Source organism: Leucoraja erinacea, unplaced genomic scaffold, assembly GCF_028641065.1.
Source record: "Leucoraja erinacea ecotype New England unplaced genomic scaffold, Leri_hhj_1 Leri_172S, whole genome shotgun sequence".
NCBI lineage: Eukaryota > Metazoa > Chordata > Chondrichthyes > Rajiformes > Rajidae > Leucoraja > Leucoraja erinaceus.
Window position 1 is genome coordinate 199,318 of NW_026576034.1, and position 24,990 is coordinate 224,307.

The 24,990-nt window shown below is 59.3% G+C and overlaps 1 protein-coding gene across 1 annotated transcript; it reads right to left on the reverse strand.

Moving 5' to 3' along the window:
- Nucleotides 1-691: 691 nt before the first annotated feature.
- LOC129716137 (centrosome-associated protein ALMS1-like) lies at nt 692-24,750 on the reverse strand. Its single transcript, XM_055666017.1, has 8 exons — nt 24,700-24,750; nt 22,749-22,905; nt 18,205-18,390; nt 9,605-9,846; nt 7,273-7,447; nt 3,166-3,226; nt 1,618-1,717; nt 692-814 (listed from the first exon to the last, which is right to left on the reverse strand). The coding sequence occupies exons 1-8, from the start codon at nt 24,748-24,750 to the stop codon at nt 770-772; spliced, it is 1,017 nt and encodes a 338-aa protein (XP_055521992.1). The 3' UTR covers nt 692-769.
- Nucleotides 24,751-24,990: the final 240 nt, after the last annotated feature.

Sequence of the window (24,990 nt, forward strand, 5' to 3'; positions counted from 1 at the left end):
ACAGTGCAAGAGGTTTGAACTTATCCAGGTTAAAGAACCATGTAATATCAATGGTCTGTTGTGCTGCTGAGTTCCATTTTCAGTACATATGGCAATTAAACATGTGTGGGTGTATGGAATGAGCTACCAGAGGTAGTTGAGGGTGGTACTATCACAACATTTAAAACTAGGAGAGGGACGTGGATAGAAAATATTTAGATGTGTAGATAATGTGGCTGGCATGAACAGTTGGGCCGAAGGGCCTGATTGCAAGCTGTATGACTCGGTGTCGGTTGTTACCCAATCGTCTGGGATGTTTGATATTGAGCAAGAAGAACTCAGCAGGTCAGCTGAGGAAGAGATGGACAGGCAACGGCTTGGGTCAGGACCCCTTATACTGAGAGATTGGGAAAGGGAGGGAGTGGATCAGAAATAGTCCCAGCTAATGTCAGGTCCAAAGTTAGTGGTGAAATGGAGTTCTGCACAGGTGCAGGAGGAGAAAGAGTCGGGGGAATGGGGCCAGTGGGACAAGGACTTCAATGTAATGGAATCTGGAGCAAAACACAAAGTGCTGTTGTGACTGCAGGTGTGAGTTGGCAATGGACAGGCAGCATCTGCAACTCCCTGTTCCACCCACTGACGTGCTGAGATATTCCAGCAGTGGATGGTGTGTTGACCCGGCCGCTGGAGAGAGAAGCAACAAGGAGGAGATGTATTTAAATACTTCTTTATTTACATTGAAGCTGGCGGCACAGAGGAGAGTGAGATGCAGTGCGTGTCTCTGCGGCACTCACTGCCAGGACACCTTCCTCCCCAGGACACGGTTGGTGATTTTCTGCAGAGAGGGGAGAGGAGAGGTTACACATTGAGACGGGTGGACAAGAGGTGACGCAGGGTTAAGGTGAGGTGATGGGGGACAGATTTAATCGGAGTCTGAGGGGCATTGTGCTGGGTGTAGGGAGTGAGCTGCCGGAGGAGGTCGTTGGGACATGGGTCAAACGCGGGCAGGTGGGACTAGTATACATGGGGCAGCTGGGTTGGCCGTAGGGCCTGACACCTACACCTCAGGTCTGCGAGGCAGTTCAGGCAGGTGCTATGGTAGATAAAAGTGCTGGAGAAACTGCAGGTGCAGCTGCATCTATGGAGCAAAGGAAATAGGCAACGTTTCGGGCCAAAACCCTTCTTCAGATATTTCCTTCGCTCTGTAGATGCTGCTGCACCCGCTGAGTTTCTCCAGCCATTTTATCTAACATCGATTTTCCAGCATCTGCAGTTCCTTCTTAAACACAGGCAGGTGCTATAATGTTTAAGGGACATTTGGACATGGATGCAAAAGGTTTTGAGGGATATGGGCCCAATGGGATTAACACGGAGAGGGCAGCTTGGTCAGGATGGAAGAGTTGGGCCGAAGGGCCTGTTTCCGTGCTGTGTGACTTTGACAAGCATCACCCTGTGGCATCAGTGTGGGGCAGGACAGGACAATCGGGTCTGCTGCTGGACATTGGGGCTGACCTGTGCTGGGACTGGGGCTGGGTCTGACCCGGGGTTGGGCTGGGGCTGGCCCGGTCTAGGTCCGGGATTGACCTGGTGTACGGCTTTCTGGGGCTGTGGGTGGTTTGTCCCTGTGTGAGGACCCACCTGTTTGTAGAGCTGAGCCCGCAGCCTGTTGCTCCTGGACTCAGACCTGCGCTTCTCCTCCTCCTTCCGCCTGGTCACCTCAGGAAGCTGCTCGTACAGCCTGCAACACACCAAGGTTCACACAATCCTGCAGTAGAATTAGGCCATTCGGCCCATCAAGTCTACTCTGCCATTCAATCACGGCTGATCTATCACTCCCTCCCAACCCCATTCTCCTGCCTTCTCCCCATAACCCCTGACACCCGTACTAATCAAGACTCTAAGATGGACACAAAAAGCTGGAGTAACTCAGCAGGACAGGCAGCATTGCTGGAGAGAAGGAATGGGTGTCGTTTTGGGTCGAGATATACCTGAAACGTCACATATAAACATAGAAAATAGGTGCAGGAGTAGGCCATTCGGCCCTTCGAGCCTGCACCGCCATTCAATATGATCATGGCTGATCATCCAACTCGGTATCCCATCCCTGCCTTCTCTCCATACCCCTTGATCCCTTTAGCCACAAGGGCCACATCTAACTCCCTCTTAAATATAGCCAATGAACTGGCCTCAACTACCTTCTGTGGTAGAGAATTCCTTCTCTCCACAGATGCTGCCTGTCCCGCTGAGTTACACCAGCTTTTTGTATCTATCTTCGATTTAAACCAGCATCTGCAGTTCCGTCCTACACTAGTTAAGAATCTGTCAATCTCCGCTTTAAAAATATCCCACTGGCAGCTTCCACACTCATCTGTGGCAAAGAATTCCACAGATTCACCACCTGCTGACTATAATTCCTCATCTCCTTCCTAAAGGTCCTAGACTAGTGGAAACATCCTCTCCACATCCACTCTATCCGGGCCTTTCACTATTCTGTACGTTTCAACGAGGTCCCTGCTCATTCTTCTAAACTTCAGCGAGTACAGGCCCAGTGCCGACAAACGCTCATCATAGGTTAACCCACTCATTCCTGCGATCATTCTTGTAAACCTCCTCTGGACCCTCTCCAGAGACAGCGCATCCTCAAATATGGGGCCCAAAATTGCTCACAATATTCCAAATGAGTCTGGATCAGGCCCTGTTTGTGTATTCCAGGTCTCTCAAAATATATGCTAGCATTGCGCTTGCCTTCCTTACCACCAAAGGCAGGAGTTGAGCCCAGCCAGCCCCACCTGCTGCCTAATACTGGGGTTGTGGGGAGAGGACGGTTCTCACTGCTACAAGTTACCCGCGTGAACAACTCTTTTGTTGCGTGCTGTGCAGTCGGTGGAAAGATGAAACGTGATTTACAGGGTGAAGGGAAGAACATTTAGCGTAAGGTAGACAAAAATGCTGGAGAAACTCAGCGGGTGAGGCCGCATCTATGGAGCGAAGGAATATGTCGAGACCCAAAGCTCCATAGATGCTGCCCCACCCGCTGAGTTTCTCCAGCATTTTTGTCTACCTTTGATTTTTCCAGCATCTGCAGTTCCTTCTTAAACATTTAGCGCAAGATAACTTTGTCCAAATAGAGATGGTCCGGGGGTCTGTAACGAGGTAGATTGTAGTTCAGGAGCGGAGGGAACTCACCGCTTGGAGCGATCCCACATCTCATGCCTGGAAATCTTCTTCTTGTAGAAAACAGGGTCATCTGGAAAAGAGGGTGGAACAGCTGAGCTGAGCTGAGGGGTCAGAGGCACAAACCCCATCTCATTCACCCCAATATCCCACACTCACCCCATTACAGGAAGCATGTGGAGGCCTTGTGCAGAGTACGTTTACCAGAATGATGGCAGGATTGGGATTGGTTTCAGTTTAAACCAATTTACCCAGCTACAGTGAAAAGCCGTGGTTGCGTGCTAACCACTCAGCTAGCTACAGGCAGACGTTGTACAGACTAGGATTGTTTTCTCTGGAACGCCAGAGGTTGAGGGGAGCCGATAGAAGATCAAAATTTACACTTTGGGTCTCCAAATTTGAGGAAGGACATTCTTGCTATTGAGGGAGTGCAGCGTAGGTTCACCAGGTTAATTCCCGGGATGGCGGGACTGTCATATGCTGAGAGAATGGAGCAGCTGGGCTTGTACACTCTGGAGTTTAGAAGGTTGAGAGGGGATCTCATGGAAATATATAAGATCATTAAGGGTTTTGGACACGCTAGAGGCAGGAAACATGTTCCCGATGTTGGGGGAGTCCAGAACCAGGGGCCACAGTTTAAGAATAAGGAGTAAGCCATTTAGAACGGAGACGAGGAAACACTTTTTCTTACAGAGAGTGGTGAGTCTGTGGAATTCTCTGCCTCAGAGGGCGGTGGAGGCCGGTTCTCTGGATGCTTTCAAGAGAGAGCTAGATAGGGCTCTTAAAGATAGCGGAGTCAGGGGATATGGGGAGAAGGCAGGAACGGGGTACTGATTGGGGATGATCAGCCATGATCACATTGAATGGCGGTGCTGGCTCGAAGGGCCGAATGGCCTACTCCTGCACCTGTTGTCTATTAGATAGATATTACTTTATTAATCCCCTTATTCAGGGGAAATTCAGATGTCCTTGCAGCACACTAATAAAAATACAACATAGTATTCAAGAAGTTTAACATTAAAACATAAAAACATCCCCCCACAATGGTTCCCACTGTGGGGGAAGGCACAAAGTCCAGTCCCCATCCTCTTGTCCACCCAGAGTCGGGCCTATTGAGGCCTCCACAGTCGCCGTTACAGGGCCCGATATTCCCGGCCGTTCTCTTGTCTTTTGTAACAACTTTAAGAATACAGGTGGAGCAGTAAACGTGGCGATGTGTGCACTGCCTCAGTGTGACCTTGTACTTGTGATTGTGCTTGTATACGCAGCAAACCCTTGTTATAACGGACCATGAGACGGGGATGGTGTCTGTTGCCAACTAGTCATACAGTGTGGAAACAGGCTCTTTAGCCCAACTTGCCCACACCGGCCCAGCTACACTAGTCCCACCTGCCTGCACTTGACCCATATCCCTCCAAACCTGTCCTATCCATGTACCCGTCCAACTGTTTGATAAACGTTGGGAGAATCCCAGCCTCAACTACCTCCTCTGGCAGCTTGTTCCATACACCCACCATCCTCTGTGTGTAAATGTTACCCCTCGAATTCCTATTAAATCTTTTCCCCTTCACCTTGAACCTATGTCCTCTGGTCCTCGATTCCCCTACTCTGGGCAAGAGACTCTGTGTGTCTACCTGATCTATTCCTCTCATGATTTTGTACACCTCTATAAGATCACCCCTCATCCTCTGCGCTCCAGGGAAATAGTCACAGCCTGCTCAACCTCTCCCTATAGCTCACACCCTCTAGTCCTGGCAACATCCTTGTAAATCTTTTCTGAACCCATTTCCAGCTTGACAATATCTTTCCTATAACTTGGTGCCCGGAACTGAACACAGTATTCTAAATGCGGCCTCACCAACGTGTTATACAACTGCAACATGACCTCCCATTCTGAAGGAAGGAACTGCAGATGCTGGTTTTAACCAAACATAGACACAAAAAGCTGGAGTAACTCAGCAGGACAGCCAGCATCTCTGGAGAGAAGGAATGGGTCAAGTCTGAAGAAGGGTCTTGACCCAAAACGTCACCCATTCCTTCTCTCCAGAGATGCCGCCTGTCCCGCTGAGTTACTCCAGCATCTCCAGTGTCTATTGCTGGATATAACAGAGGGAGCAGTTTGCTCCACCCACCTAACAGTCTCCCCGTGAAACAACCAATGTTGATTTCAAATACAAAGTATTTTTAATGTCCAAATATATTTTTGATACCGCAAGCTAGAAATACTAAAGAAAGGCTGTTTGTTACATTAATAGTTAAGTATTGATCTAAGCAATTGCTTGTCAATGTCAGTGCCTTGCCAATTTCAGCGCCTTCACAAGTCCACTCCACCATTCATTCATGGCTGATCTCTGCCTCCTAATCCCATTCTCCTGCCTTCTCCCCATAACCCTTGACACCCGTTCTAATCAAGAATCTATCTATCTATCTCTGCCTTAAAAATATCCACTGACTTGGCCTCCACAGCCGTCCGTGGCAATGAGTTCCACAGATTAACTACCCTCTGACCAAAGAAGTTCCTCCTCACCTCCTTTCTAAAAGAGCGCCCTTTAATTCTGAGGCTGTGACCTCTGATCCTAGACTCTCCCACCAGTGGAAACATCCTCTCCACATCCACTCTAAACCATGCCTTGTCAATCCCTTGCCAAGGACATAGAGGGGGGGGAAAGATTTAATAGGAACCTGAGGGGTAACTTTTTCACACAAAGGGTGGTGGGTGTATGGAACGAGCTGCCAGAGGAGGTAGTTGAGGCTGGAACTATCTCAACTTTTAAGAAACAGTTAGACAGGTACATGGATAGGACAGGGAATGAGAAACAGCATATAATCCTCCAACGGGATCCCACCACTGGCCACATCTTCCCATCTCCACCCCTTTCTGCTTTCCGCAGAGACCGTTCCCTCCGCAACTCCCTGCTCAACTCGTCCCTTCCCACCCCAACCACCCCCTCCCCAGGTACTTTCCCCAGCAACCGCAGGAGATGCAACACCTGTCACTTTACCTCCCCATCAACTCCATGCAAGGACCCCGACAATCTTTCCAGGTGAGGCAGAGGTTCACCTGCATCTCCTCCAACTTCATCTACTGTGTCCACTGTTCCAGGTGTCAACTTCTCTACATCGGCGAGACCAAGCGCAGGCTTGGCGATCGTTTCGCTGAAAACCTCCGCACATTCCGTCTTAACCAACCTGATCTCCCGGTTGCTCAACACTTCAACGCCCCCTCCCATTCCCGCACTGACCTTTCTGTCCTGGGCCTCCTCCATTGTCAGAGTGAGGCCCAGCGCAAATTGGAGGAACAACACCTCATATTTCACTTGGGTAGTTTACACCCCAGCGGTATTAACATTGACTTCTCTAACTTCAGATAACCCTTGCTTTCCCTCTCTCTCCATCCCTTCCCCAGTTCTCCCACCAGTCTTACTGTCTCCGACTACATTCCATCTCTGTCCCGCCCACACCCCTGACATCCGCCTGAAGAAGGGTCTCGACCCCAAACGTCACCCATTCCTTCTCTCCAGAGATGCTGCCTGTCCCGCTGAGTTACTCCAGCATTTTTGGGTGGACCATGGATAGCACAGGTTTGGAGGGATATGGACTAAACACAGCCAGGTGGGACTAGTGTAGATGGGATATGTTGGACGGTGTGGGCAAGTTGGGCTGAAGGGCCTGTTTCCATGCGGTATCACTCTGTGACTCTAGTGGACAACAGACACCCACCCTCCCATGGTCCGTTATAACATAGGCTGTACATGAGGTTGGACAAGGAAGGTTTCGACTGAACTGTGTGGAGTCAGTGGTTTCCACAGCGTAACATAGAAACATAGACAATAGGTGCAGCAGGAGGCCATTCGGCCCTACGAGCCTGCACCGCCATTCATTATGATCATTGGTGGGTGTATGGAACGAGCTGCCAGAGGAGCTAGTTGAGGCTGGGACTATGGGACTTTGAGGCTGGTGTAGTCGGAGACAGTAAGACTAGTGGGACAACTGGGAAGGGGGGAGGGGATTGGACTGAGCGGAGGCGTTCAGTGAAACGATCGCCAAGCCTGCGCTTGGTCTCGCCGATGTGGAGACGTTGACAGATAGGTGTGACAATAGGTGTGAGTTGTCACTCACCTGGCTGCGGGCCCCTGCGCTGCTGGTGGCCCTGTGCCGGGGGCCGGTTGAAGAGCTGGTCTCTCTCGCTCTGCAGGTGGTTCTGGAACTTCCTCTCCTCCTTCAGCAGGGCCAAGCGACGCACCCGCTCCCGGGAGTGAGAGATGAACCAGGGCCGGTTCATGTTCAGCGCATCCTGGGGGCACGGAGAGAGAGAGGGGCAGTGTCAACACGGTGGGGGGGGGGGGGGGGGGGGGGGCAGAGGGCCGGGATGCCAACAAAGGGGGGCACATCTTACACCTCTTTACAACATCCCCTTACACACACCGTTGAATTACACAGCATGGAAACAGGCCCTTCGGCCCGACTCACCCATGCTGGTGGAGAGGACCCGCCCCCTCACACCGTTACACCAATGAGCTAGCTCCCTCCCCACCCAGTCAGTCCCGGTGACCCCACAACACCAACCCCCCCCTCTGCTGGGCCCCTCCTCCAATAGTGAAAGGCCCGGATAGAGAGGATGTTTCCACCAGTGAGAGAGTCTAGGACTAGAGGTCACAGCCTCAGAATTAAAGGATGTTCCTTGAGGGAGATGTGGAGGAATATCTTTAATCAGAGGCTGGTGAATCTGTGGGATTCTTTGCCACAGACGGCTGTGGAGAGAAGTCCGTGGATATTTTTAAGGCAGAGATAGATAGATTCTTGATTAGTGCGGGTGTCAGGGGTTATGGGGAGAAGGCTGGAGAATGGGGTTAGGAGAGAGGTAGATCAGCCATGAGTGAATGGTGGAGTAGACTTGATGGACTGAATGGCCTAATTCTACTGCGATCACTTATGAGTGAGGAGTGACCCCGTGGAGAGGGCAGCCCCTCAGGAGCGAGTGGGGGATGGGCAGAGAGCACGGAACCAGGGGCCCGTCTTGTCATGCGAGGGTCCCTGTGACTGCTCACAGGCCTGAAGGTGAGAGGGGCGACGTGCAGAGGTCCAGGGAAACCTGATAGGAGTATATGAATTATTCAGAGGCATAGATAGGGTAGACAGTCGCAACCTTTTCCCCAGGATGGAAATGTCAAATATACTTTACTGTAAAGATACAGCGAGGGAGCAGGCCCTTCAGCCCATCGTGTCGGTGCCGACCAGCATTCACCCCGTGCACTAGCACTATCCTACACACACTAGGGGCAATTTACAGAGGCCAATTATCCTACAAACCTGCACGTCTTTGGAGTGTGGGAGGAAACCATCGCGGCCACTGGGAGAACGTACAAGCTCGTTACAGACGAAACCGCAGTCGCGGTGGAACCCGGGTCCCTGGCGCCGTGAGGCAGCAACTCTACCGTTGCACCACCGAGCCGCGAAAACGCTGAGAGAATGGAGCAGCTGGGCTTGTACACTCTGGAGTTTAGAAGGATGAGAGGGTATCTTATTGAAACATAAGATTATTCAGGGATTGGACACGCTAGAGGCAGGAAACATGTTCCCGATGTTGGGGGAGTCCAGAACCAGGGGCCACAGTTGTAGAATAAGGGGTAAGCCATTTAGAACGGAGACGAGGAAACAGTTTTTCACCCAGAGAGTTGTGAGTCTGTGGAATTCTCTGCCTCGGGGGGCGGTGGAGGCCGGTTCTCTGGATACTTTCAAGAGGGAGCTAGATAGGGCTCTTAAACATAGTGGAGTCATGGGATATAGGGAGAAGGCAGGAATGGGGTACTGATTGGGGATGCACAGAGTCTCTTGCCCAGAGTAGGGGAATCGAGGACCAGAGGACATAGGTTTAAGGTGAAGTGAAAATGATTTAATAGGAATCAGAGGGGTAACTTTTTCACACAGAGGGTGGTGGGTGCATGGAACCAGCTGCTAGAGGAGGTAGTTGAGGCTGGGACTATCCCAACGTTTAAGACAGGTACATGGACAGGACAGGTTTGGAGGGATATGGGCCAAGCGCAGGCAGGTGGGACGAGTGTAGCTGGGACATTGTTAGCCGGTGTGGGCGAGTTGGGCCGAAGGGCCTGTTTCCACACTGTATCACTCTTTGACAATGACTCTAGGTAAGATGTTGTCAAGCTGGGAAGGATGGGGAGAAGATTTACGAGGCTGTGGCCAGAACTGGAGTGTCTGAGCTACAGGGAGAGGTTGAGCCGGCTGGGACTCTATTCCTTGGAGAGCAGGAGGATGAGGGGTGATCTTATAGAGGTGTATAAAATCATAAATAGGGTGAATGTACAGAGTCTTTTACCCAGAGTAGGGAGATTGGGCACAGGTTTAAGGTGAGTGGGTGGGGGTGAGGTCCATGATTTCCACACAGATAGTGCTGGACACATTGACGGAGACAGGGACGGAGACAGGGACTCACCCCGAGGGAGATGGGTACGAGGGAGGAGATGGTCTTCCTTGGGGCCCAGCCCCCCTGCTGCTCATGGCCATCCTCGCTACTCCAGGCCTCCTGGAGTTGTCTCTGTCGTAGGGGCTCTCTCCAGCGGCGGGGGACCTCGTCCCGCCTGCCCCAAGCCTCGCACCAACGCTGCCTGGGCTCTGGAACATTCTCCTTCCTCCAGTCCTCCTGCAGCTCGACGGCAGGGATGTACCAGGCCACGGCTGTGGGAGTAACACAGTTAGCACAGGCCCCACTGTGGGAGTAACACATATAACACAGGCCCCACTGTGGGATTAACACAAATAACACAGGCCCCACTGTGGGAGTAACACATATAACACAGGCCCCACTGTGGGAGTAACACAGGGAGCACAGGCCCCACTGTGGGAGTAACACAGGGAGCACAGGCCCCACTGTGGGACAGACCCCCAGACGGGGATAATGACACAACGCAGTACAGGAAGATTGAGAACCTCGAGCCCTGGAGTGGAGTCAACCTTTCTCTCAATGTCAGCAAGTCCAGTTTCACGGGAGCTTCATTGGTACATGACAATAAACTGACCGTTGAAACCAAGGAGATAGTGACCGACATCAGCATCGACCGACACTTATCCCACACACACCCCAGTGTGTATCAAACTTCCCATTAGATTGGTTGAAAACCCCTCCCCCACACTGTCCCCCCCCCTCCCCCACACCGTCCCCCCCTCCCCCACACCGTCCCCCCTCCCCCACACTGCCCCCTCCCCCACACTGTCCCCCCTCCCCCACACTGCCCCCCCCCCTCCCCCACACTGTCCCCCCCTCCCCCCACACATGGTCCCCCCCCTCCCCCACACTGACCCCCCTCCCCCCCCCCCCCCCACACTGTCCCCCCTCCCCCACACCGACCCCCCTCCCCCACACTGTCCCCCCTCCCCCACACTGTCCCCACACTGTGCCCCCCTCCCCCCTCCCCCACACTGTCCCCCCCCCCTCCCCCACACTGTCCCCACACTGTCCCCCCCTCCCCCACACTGTCCCCCTCCTCCCCTCTGTCTTACCCGTCCCCCTCCCCCACACTGCCCCCTCCCCCACACTGTCCCCCCTCCCCACACTGTCCCCCCTCCCCCACACTGTCCCCCTCCCCCACACTGACCCCCCCTCCCCCACACTGTCCCCCCCTCCCCCCACACTGTCCCCCTCCCCCACACTGCCCCCCCTCCCCCCACACTGTCCCCCCCCTCCTCCACACTGCCCCCCCTCCCCCACACTGTACTCCCCCCCCCTCCCCCACACTGTCCCCCCTCCCCCACACTGTCCCCCCCTCCCCCACACCGACCCCCCCTCCCCCACAGATCAAACTTCAAACGACCCCCCTCCCCCACACCGTCCCCCCCCCTCCCCCACACTGGCAGGAACCCCCCCCTCCCCCCCTCCCCCACACCACCCACGAGCTGTCCCCCCTCCGCCCCCCCCTCCCCCACACCGCCCCCCCTTCCCCCACACTGCCCCCCTCCCCCACACTGTCCCCCCCCCCCCCACACTGTCCCCCCCTCCCCCACACTGTCCCCCCTCCCCCACACTGTCCCCCCTCCCCCACTGGGGCCCACACCGTCCCCCCCTCCCCCACACCGTCCCCCCTCCCCCACACCGACCCCCCTCCCCCACACCGTCCCCCCCCTCCCCCACACCGTCCCCCCCTCCCCCACACCGTCCCCCCTCCCCCACACCGACCCCCCCCTCCCCCCACACTGTCCCCCTCCCCACCACCGACCCCCCCTCCCCCACACCGTCCCCCCCCTCTCCCCCACAACCGTTCAGGCCCCCCCCCCCCCTCCCCCACACCGACACCCCCCTCCCCCACACCGACCCCCCCTCCCCCACACTGTCCCCCCTCCCCCACACTGTCCCCCCCCTCCCCCCACACTGACCCCCCTCCCCCACACTGACCCCCCCCTCCCCCACACTGACCCCCCCTCCCCCACACTGTCCCCCCCCCCCCCCCACACTGACCCGACCCCCCTCCCCCACACTGACCCCCCCTCCCCCACACTGTCCCCCCTCCCCCCCCACTGTCCCCCCCCTCCCCCACACTGTCCCCCCCCCCCCACACTGTCCCCCCCTCCCCCCCCCCCCCCACACTGACACCCCCCCCCCTCCCCCACACTGTCCCCCCCTCCCCCACACTGTCCCCCCCCCCCCACACTGTCCCCCCCTCCCCCACACCTGACCCCCCCTCCCCCCCCTACCCCCCCCCCCCCACCTGTCCCCCCTCCCCCACACTGTCCCCCCCCTCCCCCACACTGTCCCCCCCTCCCCCACACTGTCCCCCCCTCCCCCCACTGTCCCCCCCTCCCCCACACTCCCCCCCCCCCTGGCCCCCCCCCCCACACTGTCCCCCCCCCCCCACACTGTCCCCCCCCCCCACACTGTCCCCCCCCCCCCCCCCACACAAACCCCCCTCCCCTACACCCGACCCCCCCTCCCCCACACTGTCCCCCCCCCCCCCACACACTGTCCCCCCCTCCCCCACACGGACCCCCCTCCCCCACAGTGTCCCCCCTCCCCCACACTGTCCCCCCCTCCCCCACACTGCCCCCCCCTCTCCCCACACTGACCCCCCCTCCCCCACACTGTCCCCCCTCCCCCACACTGTCCCCCCTCCTCCCCCACTCCCCCCACACTGCCCCCTCCCCCACACTGTCCCCCCCCCCCCCCTCCCCCACCCCCCCCCCCCCCCCCCCCCCCTCCCCCCCCCCCCCCCCCCCCCCCCGCACCCCCCCCCCCCCCCCCCCCCCCCCTCCCCCCCCCCCCCAACCCCCCCCCCCCCTCCCCCCCCCCCCCCCCCCCCCCCTCCCCCCACACTGCCCCCTCCCCCACACTGTCCCCCCCCTCCCCACACTCCCCCCCCCCCCCCCCCCCACACTGTCCCCCCCTCCCCCCACACTGTCCCCCCCCCCCACACTGTCCCCCCTCCCCCCACACTCCCCCCCCCCCCCCCCACACTGCCCCCTCCCCCACACTTCCCCTCCCCCACACTGTCCCCCCTCCCCCCACACTGTCCCCCCTCCCCCACACTGTCCTCCACACTGCCCCCCCTCCCCCACCCCCTCCCCCACACTGTCCCCCCCCCTCCCCCACACCCCCCCCCCCCTCCCCCACACTGCGCCCCCCCCCTCCCCCCACACTGTCCCCCCCCCATACTTCCCCCCCTCCCCCCACACTGTCCCCCCTCCCCCACACTGACCCCCCCCCCCCTCCCCACACTGACCCCCCTCCCCCACACTGTCCCCCCTCCCCCACACTGTCCCCCCTCCCCTACACTGTCCCCCCTCCCCCCCCACACTGCCCCCCCCCTCCCCCACACTGTCCCCCCCCTCCCCCACACTGTCCCCCTCCCCCACACTGTCCCCCTCCCCCACACCGCCCCCCCTCCCCCACACCGACCCCCCTCCCCACACCCCCCCCCCCTTCCCCCCCCACCACCGTCCCCCCTCCCCCACACCGCCCCCCCCTCCCCCACACCGCCCCCCCCTTCCCCCACACTGACCCCCCTCCCCCCCCACCCCCTGCCCCCCTCCCCACACTGTCCCCCCCTCCCTCACACTGGTCTGTCCCCCCTCCCCCACACTGTCCCCCCTCCCCCACACCGTCCCCCCTCCCCCACACCGTCCCCCCCCCCCCCCACACCCCCCCCTCCCCCACACCCGTCCCCCCCCCCTCCCCCCCCCACACCTCCCCCCCTCCCCCACACCGTCCCCCCACTCCCCCACCCCCCCACCGTCCCCCCCCTCCCCCACACCACCCCCCCCCCCCCACCGTCCCCCCGTCCCCCCACTGTCCCCCCCCCTCCCCCACACTGACCCCCCCTCCCCCACACCGTCCCCCCCCCCCCACACCGTCCCCCCCCCCCCCCCCACACCGTCCCCCCCTCCCCCACACCGTCCCCCCTCCCCCACACCGTCCCCCCCCCCTCCCCCACACCGACACCCTCCTCCCCCACACCGTCCCCCCCTCCCCCACACTGACCCCCCCTCCCCCCCACACTGTCCCCCCCCCCCCTCCCCCACACTGTCCCCCCCTCCCCCCCTCCCCCCCCACACTGACCCCCCCTCCCCCACACTGTCCCCCCCCCCCCTCCCCCACACTCCCCCCCTCCCCCCCACTGCCCCCCCCCCCCCACCCCCCCCTCCCCCCCACCCCCACACCGTCCCCCCCCCCCCCCCACACTGACCCCCCTCCCCCACACTGTCCCCCCCCTCCCCCACCCTCCCCCCCCTCTCCCCCACACTGTCCCCCCCTCCCCCACACTGTCCCCCCCTCCCCCACACTGTCCCCCCCCTCCCCCACACTGACCCCCCCCTCCCCCACACTGACCCCCCCCTCCCCCACACTGACCCCCCCCTCCCCCACACTGTCCCCCCTCCCCCCCTGACCCCCCCCCCTTCCCCCCCCACACTGTCCCCCCCTCCCCCACACTGTCCCCCCCTCCCCCCCACTGACCCCCCCTCCCCCACACTGTCCCCCCCCTCCCCCACACTGTCCCCCCTCCCCCACACTGTCCCCCCCCCCCCCACACACTCCCCCCCCCCCCCCCCCCCACACTGACCCCCCCTCCCCCACACTGTCCCCCCCTCCCCCACACTGCCCCCCCCTCCCCCACACTGCCCCCCCCCTCCCCCACACTGTCCCCCCCCCCCCCCCACTGCCCCCCCCCACCCACTGTCCCCCCCTCCCCCACACTGACCCCCCCCTCTCCCCACACTGTCCCCCCCCCCCACACTGTCCCCCCCCTCCCCCACACTGACCCCCCCTCCCCCCCCACCACTGGGTACCCCCCTCCCCCACACTGCCCCCCCCCTCCCCCACACTGTCCCCCCCCTCCCCCCCCACGTCCCCCCCTCCCCCACACTGTCCCCCCTCCCCACACTGCCCCCCCCCCTCCCCCCCACGGACCCCTCCCCCACACTGCCCCCCCCCCCCTCCCCCACACTGACCTCCCCCTCCCCCACACTGCCCCCCTCCCCCACACGGACCCCCCCTCCCCCACACTGCCCCCCCTCCCCCACACTGGCCCCCCTCCCCCACACTGCCCCCCCCTCCCCTCCCCCACACTGTCCCCCCCCTCCCCCCACACTGTCCCCCCCTCCCCCACACTGCCCCCCCCCCTCCCCCCACACTGCCCCCCCTCCCCCCACCCCCCACACTGTCCCCCCCCTCCCCCACACTGCCCCCCCCCCTCCCCCACACTTCCCCCCCACTCCCCCGCCTCCCCCCCCCCCTCCCCCCCACACTGCCCCCCTCTCCCCACACTGTCCCCCCCTCCCCCCACCCCTCCCCCACCTCCCCCCCCCCCCCCTCCCCACACTGTCCCCCCTCCCCCACACTGTCCCCCCCTCCCCCACACTGCCCCCCCCTCCCCCACACTGCCCCCCCCCTCCCCCACACTGTGGCCCCCTCCCCCCACTGCCCCCCCTCCCCCACACTGCCCCCCCCCTCCCCCACACTGTCCCCCCCTGCCCCACACCTCCCCCTCCCCCCACACTGCCCCCCCTCCCCACACTGCCCCCCCCTCCCCCACACTGCCCCCCCCCCCCCACACTGTCCCCCCCTCCCCCCCCCACACTGCCCCCCCCCCCCCCCCCACACTGCCCCCCCCCCCCTGCCCCCCCTCCCCCACACTGTCCCCCCTCCCCCACACTGCCCCCCCCCCCCCCCCACACTGCCCCCCCTCCCCCACACTGTCCCCCCCTCCCCCACACTGCCCCCCCCCCCCTCCCCACACTGCCCCCCCCTCCCCCACACTGTCCCCCCTCCCCCACACTGTCCCCCCCCCCCCCACACTGCCCCCCTCCCCCCACACTGTCCCCCCCTCCCCCACACTGCCCCCCCTCCCCCCCACTGCCCCCCCCCTCCCCCACACTTCCCCCACACTGCCCCCCCCTCCCCCCACACCCCCCCCCCCTCCCCCACACTGCCCCCCTCCCCACACACTCCCCCCACCACACTGTCCCCCCCCCCCCCCCCACTGCCCCCCCTCCCCCACACTGTCCCCCCTCCCCCCACACTGTCCCCACACTGCCCCCCCCCCCCCTGCCCCCCCACCCCCCCACCCCCCCCCTCCCCCACACTGCCCCCCCTCCCCACACTTCCCCCTCCCCCCACTGTGCCCCCCCCTCCCCCCACACTGTCCCCCCTCCCCCACACTGTCCCCACACACTGCCCCCCCCTCCCCCACACTGTCCCCACACTGTCCCCCCCCCTCCCCCACACTGCCCCCCCTCCCCCACACTGGCCCCCCCTCCCCCACACTGCCCCCCCCCCATACTTCCCCCCCCTCCCCCACACTGTCCCCCCCTGCCCCCCTCCCCCACACTGCCCCCCCCTCCCCCACACTGACCCCCCTCCCCCACACTGTCCCCCCTCCCCCACACTGTCCCCCCCCTCCCCTACACTGTCCCCCCTCCCCCCACACTGCCCCCCTCCCCCCACACTGCCCCCTCCCCCACACTGTCCCCCCCTCCCCCTACACTGTCCCCCCTCCCCCCACACTGCCCCCCCTCCCCCACACTGTCCCCCCCCCCCCTCCCCCACACTGACCCCCTCCCCCACACTGCCCCCCCCCTCCCCCTACACTGTCCCCCCTCCCCCACACTACTGCCCCCCCCTCCCCCACACTGCCCCCCCTCCCCCACACTGTCCCCCCCTCCCCCACACTGTCCCCACACTGAACCCCCCTCCCCCACACTGCCCCCCCTGCCCCCCCCACACTGTCCCCCCTCCCCTACACTGCCCCCCCTCCCCCCACACTGCCCCCCCTCCCCCACACTGTCCCCCCCTCCCCCACACTGTCCCCCCCTCCCCCACACTGTCCCCACACTGACCCCCCCCCCCACACTGCCCCCCCACTGACCCCCCCTCCCCCACACTGTCCCCCCCTGGGAGGGCCCCCACACTGCCCCCACACTGCCCCCCCTCCCCCACACTGCCCCCACACTGTCCCCCCCTCCCCCCACACTGTCCCCCCTCCCCCATACTGTCCCCCCCTCCCCCACACTGTCCCCCCTCCCCCCCCCTGTCCCCCCCCCCCTCCCCCACACTGTCCCCCCTCCCCCACACTGCCCCCCACTGCCCCCACCTGTCCCCCCTCCCCCACACTGCCCCCCCTCCCCCCCAACTGCCCCCTCCCCCCACACTGTCCCCCCCCCCCTCCCCCACACTGCCTCCCCCCCCTCCCCCACACTGCCCCCCCTCCCCCACACTGCCCCCCCTCTCCCCCACACTGCCCCCCCCTCCCCCACACTGTCCCCCCCTCCCCCACACTGTCCCCCCTCCCCCACACTGTCCCCCCTCCCCCATACTGTCCCCCCTCCCCCACACTGTCCCCCCCTCCCCCACGCTGTCCCCCCTCCCCCACACTGCCCCCCCTCCCCCACACTGTCCCCCCTCCCCACTGTCTCCCCTCCCCCACACTGACCCCCCCTCCCCCACACTGACCCCCCTCCCCCACACTGTCCCCCCCTCCCCCACACTGTCCCCCCCTCCCCCACACTGCCCCCCCTCCCCCACACTGTCCCCCCCTCCCCCACACTGTCCCCCCCCCTCCCCCACACTGTCCCCCCCCCTCCCCCACAACCGCCCCCCCTCCCCCCCACAGACCGTCCCCCCTCCCCCCACTTGTCTCCCCTCCCCCACACTGACCCCCTCTCCCACACTGTCCCCCCCTCCCCCACACTGACCCCCCTCCCCCATACTGTCCCCCCTCCCCCACACTGTCCCCCCTCCCCCACACTGTCCCCCCTCCCCCACACTGTCCCCCCCCTCCCCCACACGGACCCCCCTCCCCCACACTGTCCCCCCCCTCCCCCACACTGTCCCCCCCCCTCCCTCCACACTGTCCCCCCCCCTCCTCCCCCACACTGTCCCCCCCCTCCCCCCACACTGTCCCCCCCTCCCCTACACTGTCCCCCCCTCCCCCACACTGTCCCCCCCCCCCCCCCCACACTGACCCCCTCCCCCACACTGTCCCCCCTCCCCCAGCACTGACCCCCCTCCCCCACACCGCCCCCCCTCCCCCCCACACCGTCCCCCCGCCCCCACACCGCCCCCCCCCTCCCCCCCCGCCCCCCCCTCCCCCACACCGACCCCCCCCCCCCCCACACGTCCCCCCCCTCCCCCACACTGTCCCCCCCTCCCCCCCACACTGTCTCCCCCCCCTCCCACACACTGACACCCCCCCTCCCCCACACTGCCCCCCTCCCCCACAGACACCCGTCCCCCCTCCCCCCACACTGACCCCCCTCCCCCACACTGACCCCCCCTCCCCCACACTGAACCCCCCTCCCCCACACCGTCCCCCCTCCCCCACACTGACGCCCCCCCTCCCCCACACTGACCCCCCCTCCCCCACACTGACCCCCCTCCCACACACTGCCCCCCCTCCCCCACACTGACCCCCCTCCCACACACTGCCCCCCCTCCCCCACACTGACCCCCCTCCCACACACTGACCCCCCTCCCCACACACTGACCCCCCTCCCACACACACTGCCCCCCCTCCCCCACATTGACCCCCCTCCCACACACTGCCCCCTAACCTGGGTTGCGTTTGCTGGGCTTGTTGCCGAGGGAGCTGCCTCTGCCCTTGCCCCTGGGCCAGGTGTCCGTGCGGTCCCGCTGCTCGCCCCCTTTGTGCAGGCTGACGTCAGAGTCGGGGGAAGGGAAGGTCACTCCCACATCTCGGGTGTGCCTCCTGGTGGCCTCCGGGACGATCTCCAGGGAACCTGGAGCCAGAGAGAGCAGCCGTCAGACCCAGGGGGACCCACACACGGCCTGGGCTATCAGTGAGGAGCAGCTGCCTACATCCACACACAGCTACTGCAGATCATAGAGTGATACAGCATGGAAACAGGCCCTTCAGCCCTACTTGCCCACTCCGGCCAACATCCCAGCTACACAAGTCCCACCTGCCATCATTTGCCCCATATCCCTCCAAACCTGTCCTATCCATGTACCTGTCTAAATGCTTCTTAAACATTACGATAGTCCCAGCCTCAACTGCCTCCTCTGGCAGCTTGTTCCATACACCCACCACCCTTTGTGTGAACAAGTTGCCCCTCAGATTCCTATTAAATCTTTTCCCCTCTCACCTTGAACCTATGTCCTCTGGTCCTCGATTCCCCTACTCTGGGCAAGAGACTTTGTACATCTACCCAATCTATTCCTCTCATGATTTTGTACACCTCTATAAGATCACCCCTTATCCTCCTGCGCTTCATGGAATAGAGACCTAGCCTACTCAACCTCTCCCTATAGCTCACACCCTCTAGTCCTGACAACATCCTCGTAAATCTTTTCTGAACCCTTTCAAGCTCGACAATATCTTTCCTATAACATGGTGACCAGAACTGTACACAATATTCTAAATGTGGTCTCACCAACGTCTTATACAACTGCAACATGACCTCCCAACTTCTATACTCAATACTATGACTGATGAAGGCCCAAGTGCCAAAAGCCTTTTTGACCACCTTATCTACCTGCGACTTGACCTTCAAGGAACCATGCACCTGTGCTGCTAGATCCCTCAGCTCCACAACACTACCCAGAGGCCTACAATTCACTGTGTAGGTCCTGCCCTTGGTTGACGTCCCAAAATGCACCTCACACTTCTCTGTATTAAATTCCATCAACCATTCCTCCGCCCACCTGGCCAATCGATCCAGATCCTGCTGCAATCGTTCACAACCATCTTCACTATCTGCAAAACCACTAACTTTTGTATCATCAGCAAACTTGCTAATCCTACCCTGTATGTTCTCATCCAAATCATTGATGTAGATGAGAAACAGTAATGGGCCCAGCACCAAACCCTGTGGCACACCACTAGTCACAGGCCTCCAACCTTCCACCAGCGCCCTCTGCTTCCTTCCATGAGCCAATTTGCTATCCATTCTGCTATCTCTCCTTGGATCCCATGAGATCTAACCTTCCAGAACAGCCTACCATGCGGCACCTTGTCACATGATTCACACCGCATACCTTCATACTTTGCTGGTATGAGATGGAATTGGCTCGGATAGACGGACAAATTATGCTTAAAGGATTGAAAGATTGACGGTGGAGATGCAATGGCAAAGAATTAAAGACCGCATGGATGAACTACAACAGTTGTTCATCCCTGTCTGGTGAAAAAATAAAACCGGGAAGGCGGCTCAGCAGTGGCTAATGAGGGAAATTAGGGATCGTGTTAAATCCAAGGAAGAGGCATATACATTGGCCAGAGGAAGCAGCAAACAGGAGGACTGGGGGAAATTTAGAACTCAACAGAAGAGGACAAATGGGGTCAATTAAGTGGAGGGGGGAAAAAGCATGATAGAAAGCTTGTGGGGAATATAAAAACTGACTGTTAAAGCTTCTATTATATATGGTACAATAAGAATTTGGAAACAAAAATAAAATTATATCTTTGTAAAATAAGAAATCTATCACTGTTACTGCCAATAGCGAGAAACCCTTATTTTAAACCATCTATCATTGATATAGAACATATAACCAATGGGAAAGTCTCGGAATTAGCAGGGATCTGGGATAGGACGAAATGGGAAACTGTTTGTTGTCCCCTACTATCATTCCACCAACTACAATTAAAAATTAAATTGAAAAACAACCAATACTTTTAATATCTTCCAGATTTGCGACTTTGTGAAAAAATTATATATTAAGGATATCAAAAAGTAACTCCTGACGTTAATTGGAAGAAGCAATGAATATTGAAGCTGACTCACAAAAATAAATATCCTATTTATATAATAGTAGTTCTAAATATAGACCTACCATCGACAGAGGTACATTAGAGAAGAGTGGGAAACGGGAACTAATGATAAAAATTACGAAGGTTAATGGGAAAAATACCTGATATATATTCACAAATGTTCAATTAACGTAAGACATAATCTAATTCAATTTAAAATTGTACATAGATTATATTATTCAAAACAAGATTGAACAAATTTTATCCAAATATATCCGCCCACTGTGTGATACAATGTCTAGCCCAAAAGGCAACTATAACACACTCCTTAGTTTCCTGCATAAAACTTTATATATTTTCTGAATGATATTTTTGAAATATTTACAAAATTATTCAAGACAAGAATGGAACCTAATACTGAAATGATTATATTGGTGTACATGGAAGATGGGAATAAATTGAATACATCTCAAAATCTATTCCTTAACTATGGTTTAATAATAGCAAAAAAATTAATACTTGACATTTTGGAAGGGTACATCATACCAACGCTTAAAATTTGGATTGCAAGTATGTTGGACACCAGCTCATCTTGAGGAAATGCGATTCCTCCTAATGGATAAATCAGACCAATTCATAACGAGTTGGTCTCCATTCGTCGTTTTTTTGGAATCATATGGTGCAACACAATTGTAAAAGATAACTGTTTCAGGACTGGACGAGGGTTGGTCAAGATTATAAATAATGATCTCCTTCTCTTTTTTATTTTATTTTCTTTTCTCTATTTTCTCTCTCAACTTTCTTCCGTTTTCTTTCTTCACACACTATATATTTCACATCTTTCTATCCTTTACTATCTAACTTTTTTCTTATTCTAATCTTTTTTCAATGTAACAAAAAAAAACATAACATGATTGTGGTACATAAAATGTATTATGAAAATATATATTAGGCACTTTGGTGCCATATGACTGTACTTACTTCTAATAAAATAAAATATTTTAAAAAAAAAGCTTCTACAGATATGTGAAGAGGAAAAGATTAATGAAGACAAATGTAGGACAGTTATAGACAGGTAAATTTATAATGGGAAACAAGTTTATACATTTATAATGGCAGACCAGTAAACATAGAAAATGTAGAAAATAGGTGCAGGAGGAGGCCATTCGGCCCTTCGAGCCAGCACCGCCTTTCATTGTGATCATGGCTGATCGTCCACAATCAGTAACCCGTGCCTGCCTTCTCCCCATATCCCTCGATTCCACTAGCCCCTAGAGCTCTATCTAACCCTCTTTGAAATTAATCCAGTGAATCGGCCTCCACTGCCCGCTGTGGCAGGGAATTCCACAAATTCACAACTCTCTGGGTGCAAAGGTTTTTCTCACCTCAGTTTTAAATGGACCTCCCTTTTTATTCTAAGACTTGTGGGCCCCTGGTTCTGGACTCACCCCAACATTGGGAAACATTTTTCCTGCATCCTAGCTTGTCCAGTCCTTTTTATAATGTGTATATGTTTCTATAAGATTCCCCCTCATCCTTCTAAACTCCAGTGAATACAAGCCTAGTCTTTTCAATCTTTCCTCATATGAGTCCCGCCATCCCAGGGATTTTGGTCACTAAGGAAGACACAAACAATCTCCCAGAAACACTAGGGGACCCAGGATCTAGCATGAGGGAGGAACTGAAGGTAATCCACATTAGTCAGGAAATTGTGTTAGGTGAACTGTTGGGACTCGAGACTGATAAACGTTCCCGATGTTGGGGGAGCCCAGAACCAGGGGTCACAGTTTAAGAATAAGAGGCCGGCCATTTAGGACTGAGATGAGGAAAAAACCTTTTCACCCAGAGAGTTGTGAATCTGTGGAATTCTCTGCCACAGGGGGCAGTGGAGGCCAATTCACTGGATGGATTTGAGAGGGTTAGATATACTGTTATTCTTAGGGCTAACGGAATCAAGGAATATGGGGGAAAAGCAGGAACGGGGTACTGATTTTGGATGATCAGCCGTGATCATATTAAAAGGCAGTGTGGGCCTGAAGGGTTGAATGGTCAACTCCTGCACCTATTGTCTATGTTTCTATCCTACGCACACACTAGGGACAACTTACATTTATAACCAAGCCAATTAACCTACAAATCTGTACGTCTACGGGAGGAAACTGAAGATCTCGGGGGGGAAACCCACACAAGTCACGGGGAGAACGTGCAAACTGCGTACGGAGTCAGGATCGAACACGGGTCCCTGGCGCTGTGAGGCAGCTGCTTTTTACCGGCTAGGATTCCCCGTGGAATGGGGAAGGGTCCCGGGAGTAAAGAACGTGTTTGCGTGCTTGTGAGCGTGCGATTTTTCTGAGTGGTCGCGTGGAGTTAGCGGTGAGTTGCACTGACCTGCCTGCACTCCCTGGTTTCCAACCGTGTTTTCCTGCGTGGACGCCCCTCCTGGTGACCACCTGGACGGTGGGACGGCGGGGGGGCCCGAGCGGCCACAGAGTCTGACGTGGTGGACGAGGAGCGGGGGAGGGCGGGGGTTGGTCGGCTGAGACACCTGTGGGGGGCGGGGGGGGGGTGAAGAGAGAAGCATCAGCCCGGTTGTGTGGGTGTGTGTGTGTGGGGGTGTGTGTGTGTGTGTGTGTGTGTGAGTGTGTGGTGTGTGTGTGTTTGTGTGTGGTGGGTGGGTGTGTGTGTTTGTGTGTGTGGGTGTGTGTGTGTGTGTGTGTGTGTGGAAGCGGCAGCAGCACTGCAGCAACAGGGAGTGGGTCAGGTACATGTGGACACCTGTGTGGGGGTGAGTCAGGTCTCACCCAGTGTGTGGGGTACGGGGGACATGGGACCTGGAGTGGGGTATCAGTGTGATGCCAGGGCCAGTGGGTACATGGGGCAGCCACGGGGATACACACAGATGTAGGATACACCCATCACCGCGCTGGGGGGGCCTGGGACACGGGACGGGCAGCAGGGGGGACGGGGAAGGTTGGGGACCTGGGCCAAACGCAGCCACATTAGGACCACGAGTTGAACCTGCTGCTACTGGCGCTGTGTGGCTCAAGGATGGCTGGGGACCGGCATCGTGCAGGCGGCTCGTCACAGCAGGGGGGAGCGGCAGGACGCCGGAACCGCCCCGCGGGGGGGGGGGTGAAGGGGGGACACAGGGGGGGGTGGGAGAGCGTGGGAGGGAGATGGGGAGGAATTGTGGGGAATGGACAATAGGGAGACAGAGGGAGGGAGAGGGATTGGAATGTGTGGGGAGGCAGCAGGGGATGGAGGGAAGGTGTGGGGGAGGGAGTCCAGACATGGGACCTGTGGATGTTGAGTATAGGTGGAGGAGAGGACGGCAGGAGAGGAGAGGGGAGAAGGGGGAGAAGAGAGGAGAGGAGGGAGGGGGGAGGACGAGAGAGAGGAGTGAGAGGGGCAGAGGCCAGGGAGGAGAGGGGGGAGGTGGAGGGAGAAGAGAAAGGAGAGGATGAGGGAGGAGAGAGGAGGGGGAGGAGAGGGAGAGGAGGGAAGAGCGGAGAGGGGGAGAGGAGAGGAGAGGGGAGGGGAGGAGAGGAGAGGAGGCGGGTGCGGTGGAGGGAGGAGAGGGGAGGGGAGAGTAGCGGGAGGAGAGGCGATGGGAGCGGAGAGGAGGCAGAGGGTGGTAGCTGGAGGGGGGGTGGAGAGAGGAGAGGGGAAGCAGTAGTGGGGACAGAGGAGAGGGGAGGCGAGGAGGTAGGGGAAGGAGAGTGGGGAGGAGAGGAGAGAGGAGGGGGAGGGGAGGAGAGGGTGGGGGCGAAGGGGAGGTTGGAGAGGTGGGGAGGGGTGGGGGACGGAAGGGAGGGTGAGGGGCGGGAGAGGAGGGGACTGAGGATAGCTTGAGGGGGTCGGGACTCTCCCCCCCCCGGGAGGACGGATGTCCCACACAGGGGGGAGGAGTTGGGACTGGAGAGGAGGAATGGTTGCCAGGAGTGGGGGGTGCACAGTGCCCCTAGTGCTGTCTATCACCTGCGCTGGGTAGGGGAGCCCATCTCTCTTGCCGCTGGAATGCTGGAGCCAAGAGGTCCTTCCGAAGGGGCAGGACCCTGGCGTGGCCCGACACACCTGATTCCAGACGTGCCGTGGTCCGATGGTGGAGGGGCATGCTGGAGGAGTAGGGAGAGGCAGCTCAGAGTACGAGCCGCTAGCTTCCCCTCCGAAAGGGAGCGGTGGGGGGCCGAGAGGTGGAGGGTGGGGCCCGACCGGGGGCATCTGCCTGCCTGACGGCAGAGGGGAGGGACCTACCAGAAGTATAGGGCCAGGAGGATTCCAGGTCGCTCCAGCAGCGCTAGAGGAGCTGGCCTGTGATGGATCCCCGGGAGACCAGTACCAGGGACCATGAAAGGCGCCAAACCTCGTCCAGCCCCCGCGGGGCTCGCATGTTGAGACTCCCCAGTTTCCCCCCTTCCCCTCTCGAGTGCAAGTCCCCTGCCTCATGTCCCCCACACTCCTCTGCCCCCAGATTCCCGCATCTCTATCAGACCCCCCCTAGAGTCAGGGGTCCCCTCACTAGTGGGTTCCCTATCCTTGGGAGGAAGGAGCATCCAGGCCACTCCAAGGAGAGGATGATCAGTTAGGACCATCTTGAATCCTCCCCTCCATCCTGTCCTACCCCCACCAT

What these genes read in the sequence shown, in the direction of transcription:
- LOC129716137 (XM_055666017.1), bottom strand. Translation starts at nt 24,750, where the DNA reads ATGCGAGCCCCGCGGGGGCTGGACGAGGTTTGGCGCCTTTCATGGTCC. An exon ending in GGCGCCTTTCATGGTCCCTG is followed by an intron (nt 22,906 to 24,699) that starts GTACTGGTCTCC and finishes CGCCCCCCACAG; the next exon opens with GTGTCTCAGCCGACCAACCC. An exon ending in GCCCAGCAAACGCAACCCAG is followed by an intron (nt 9,847 to 18,204) that starts GTTAGGGGGCAG and finishes TTACTCCCACAG; the next exon opens with CCGTGGCCTGGTACATCCCT.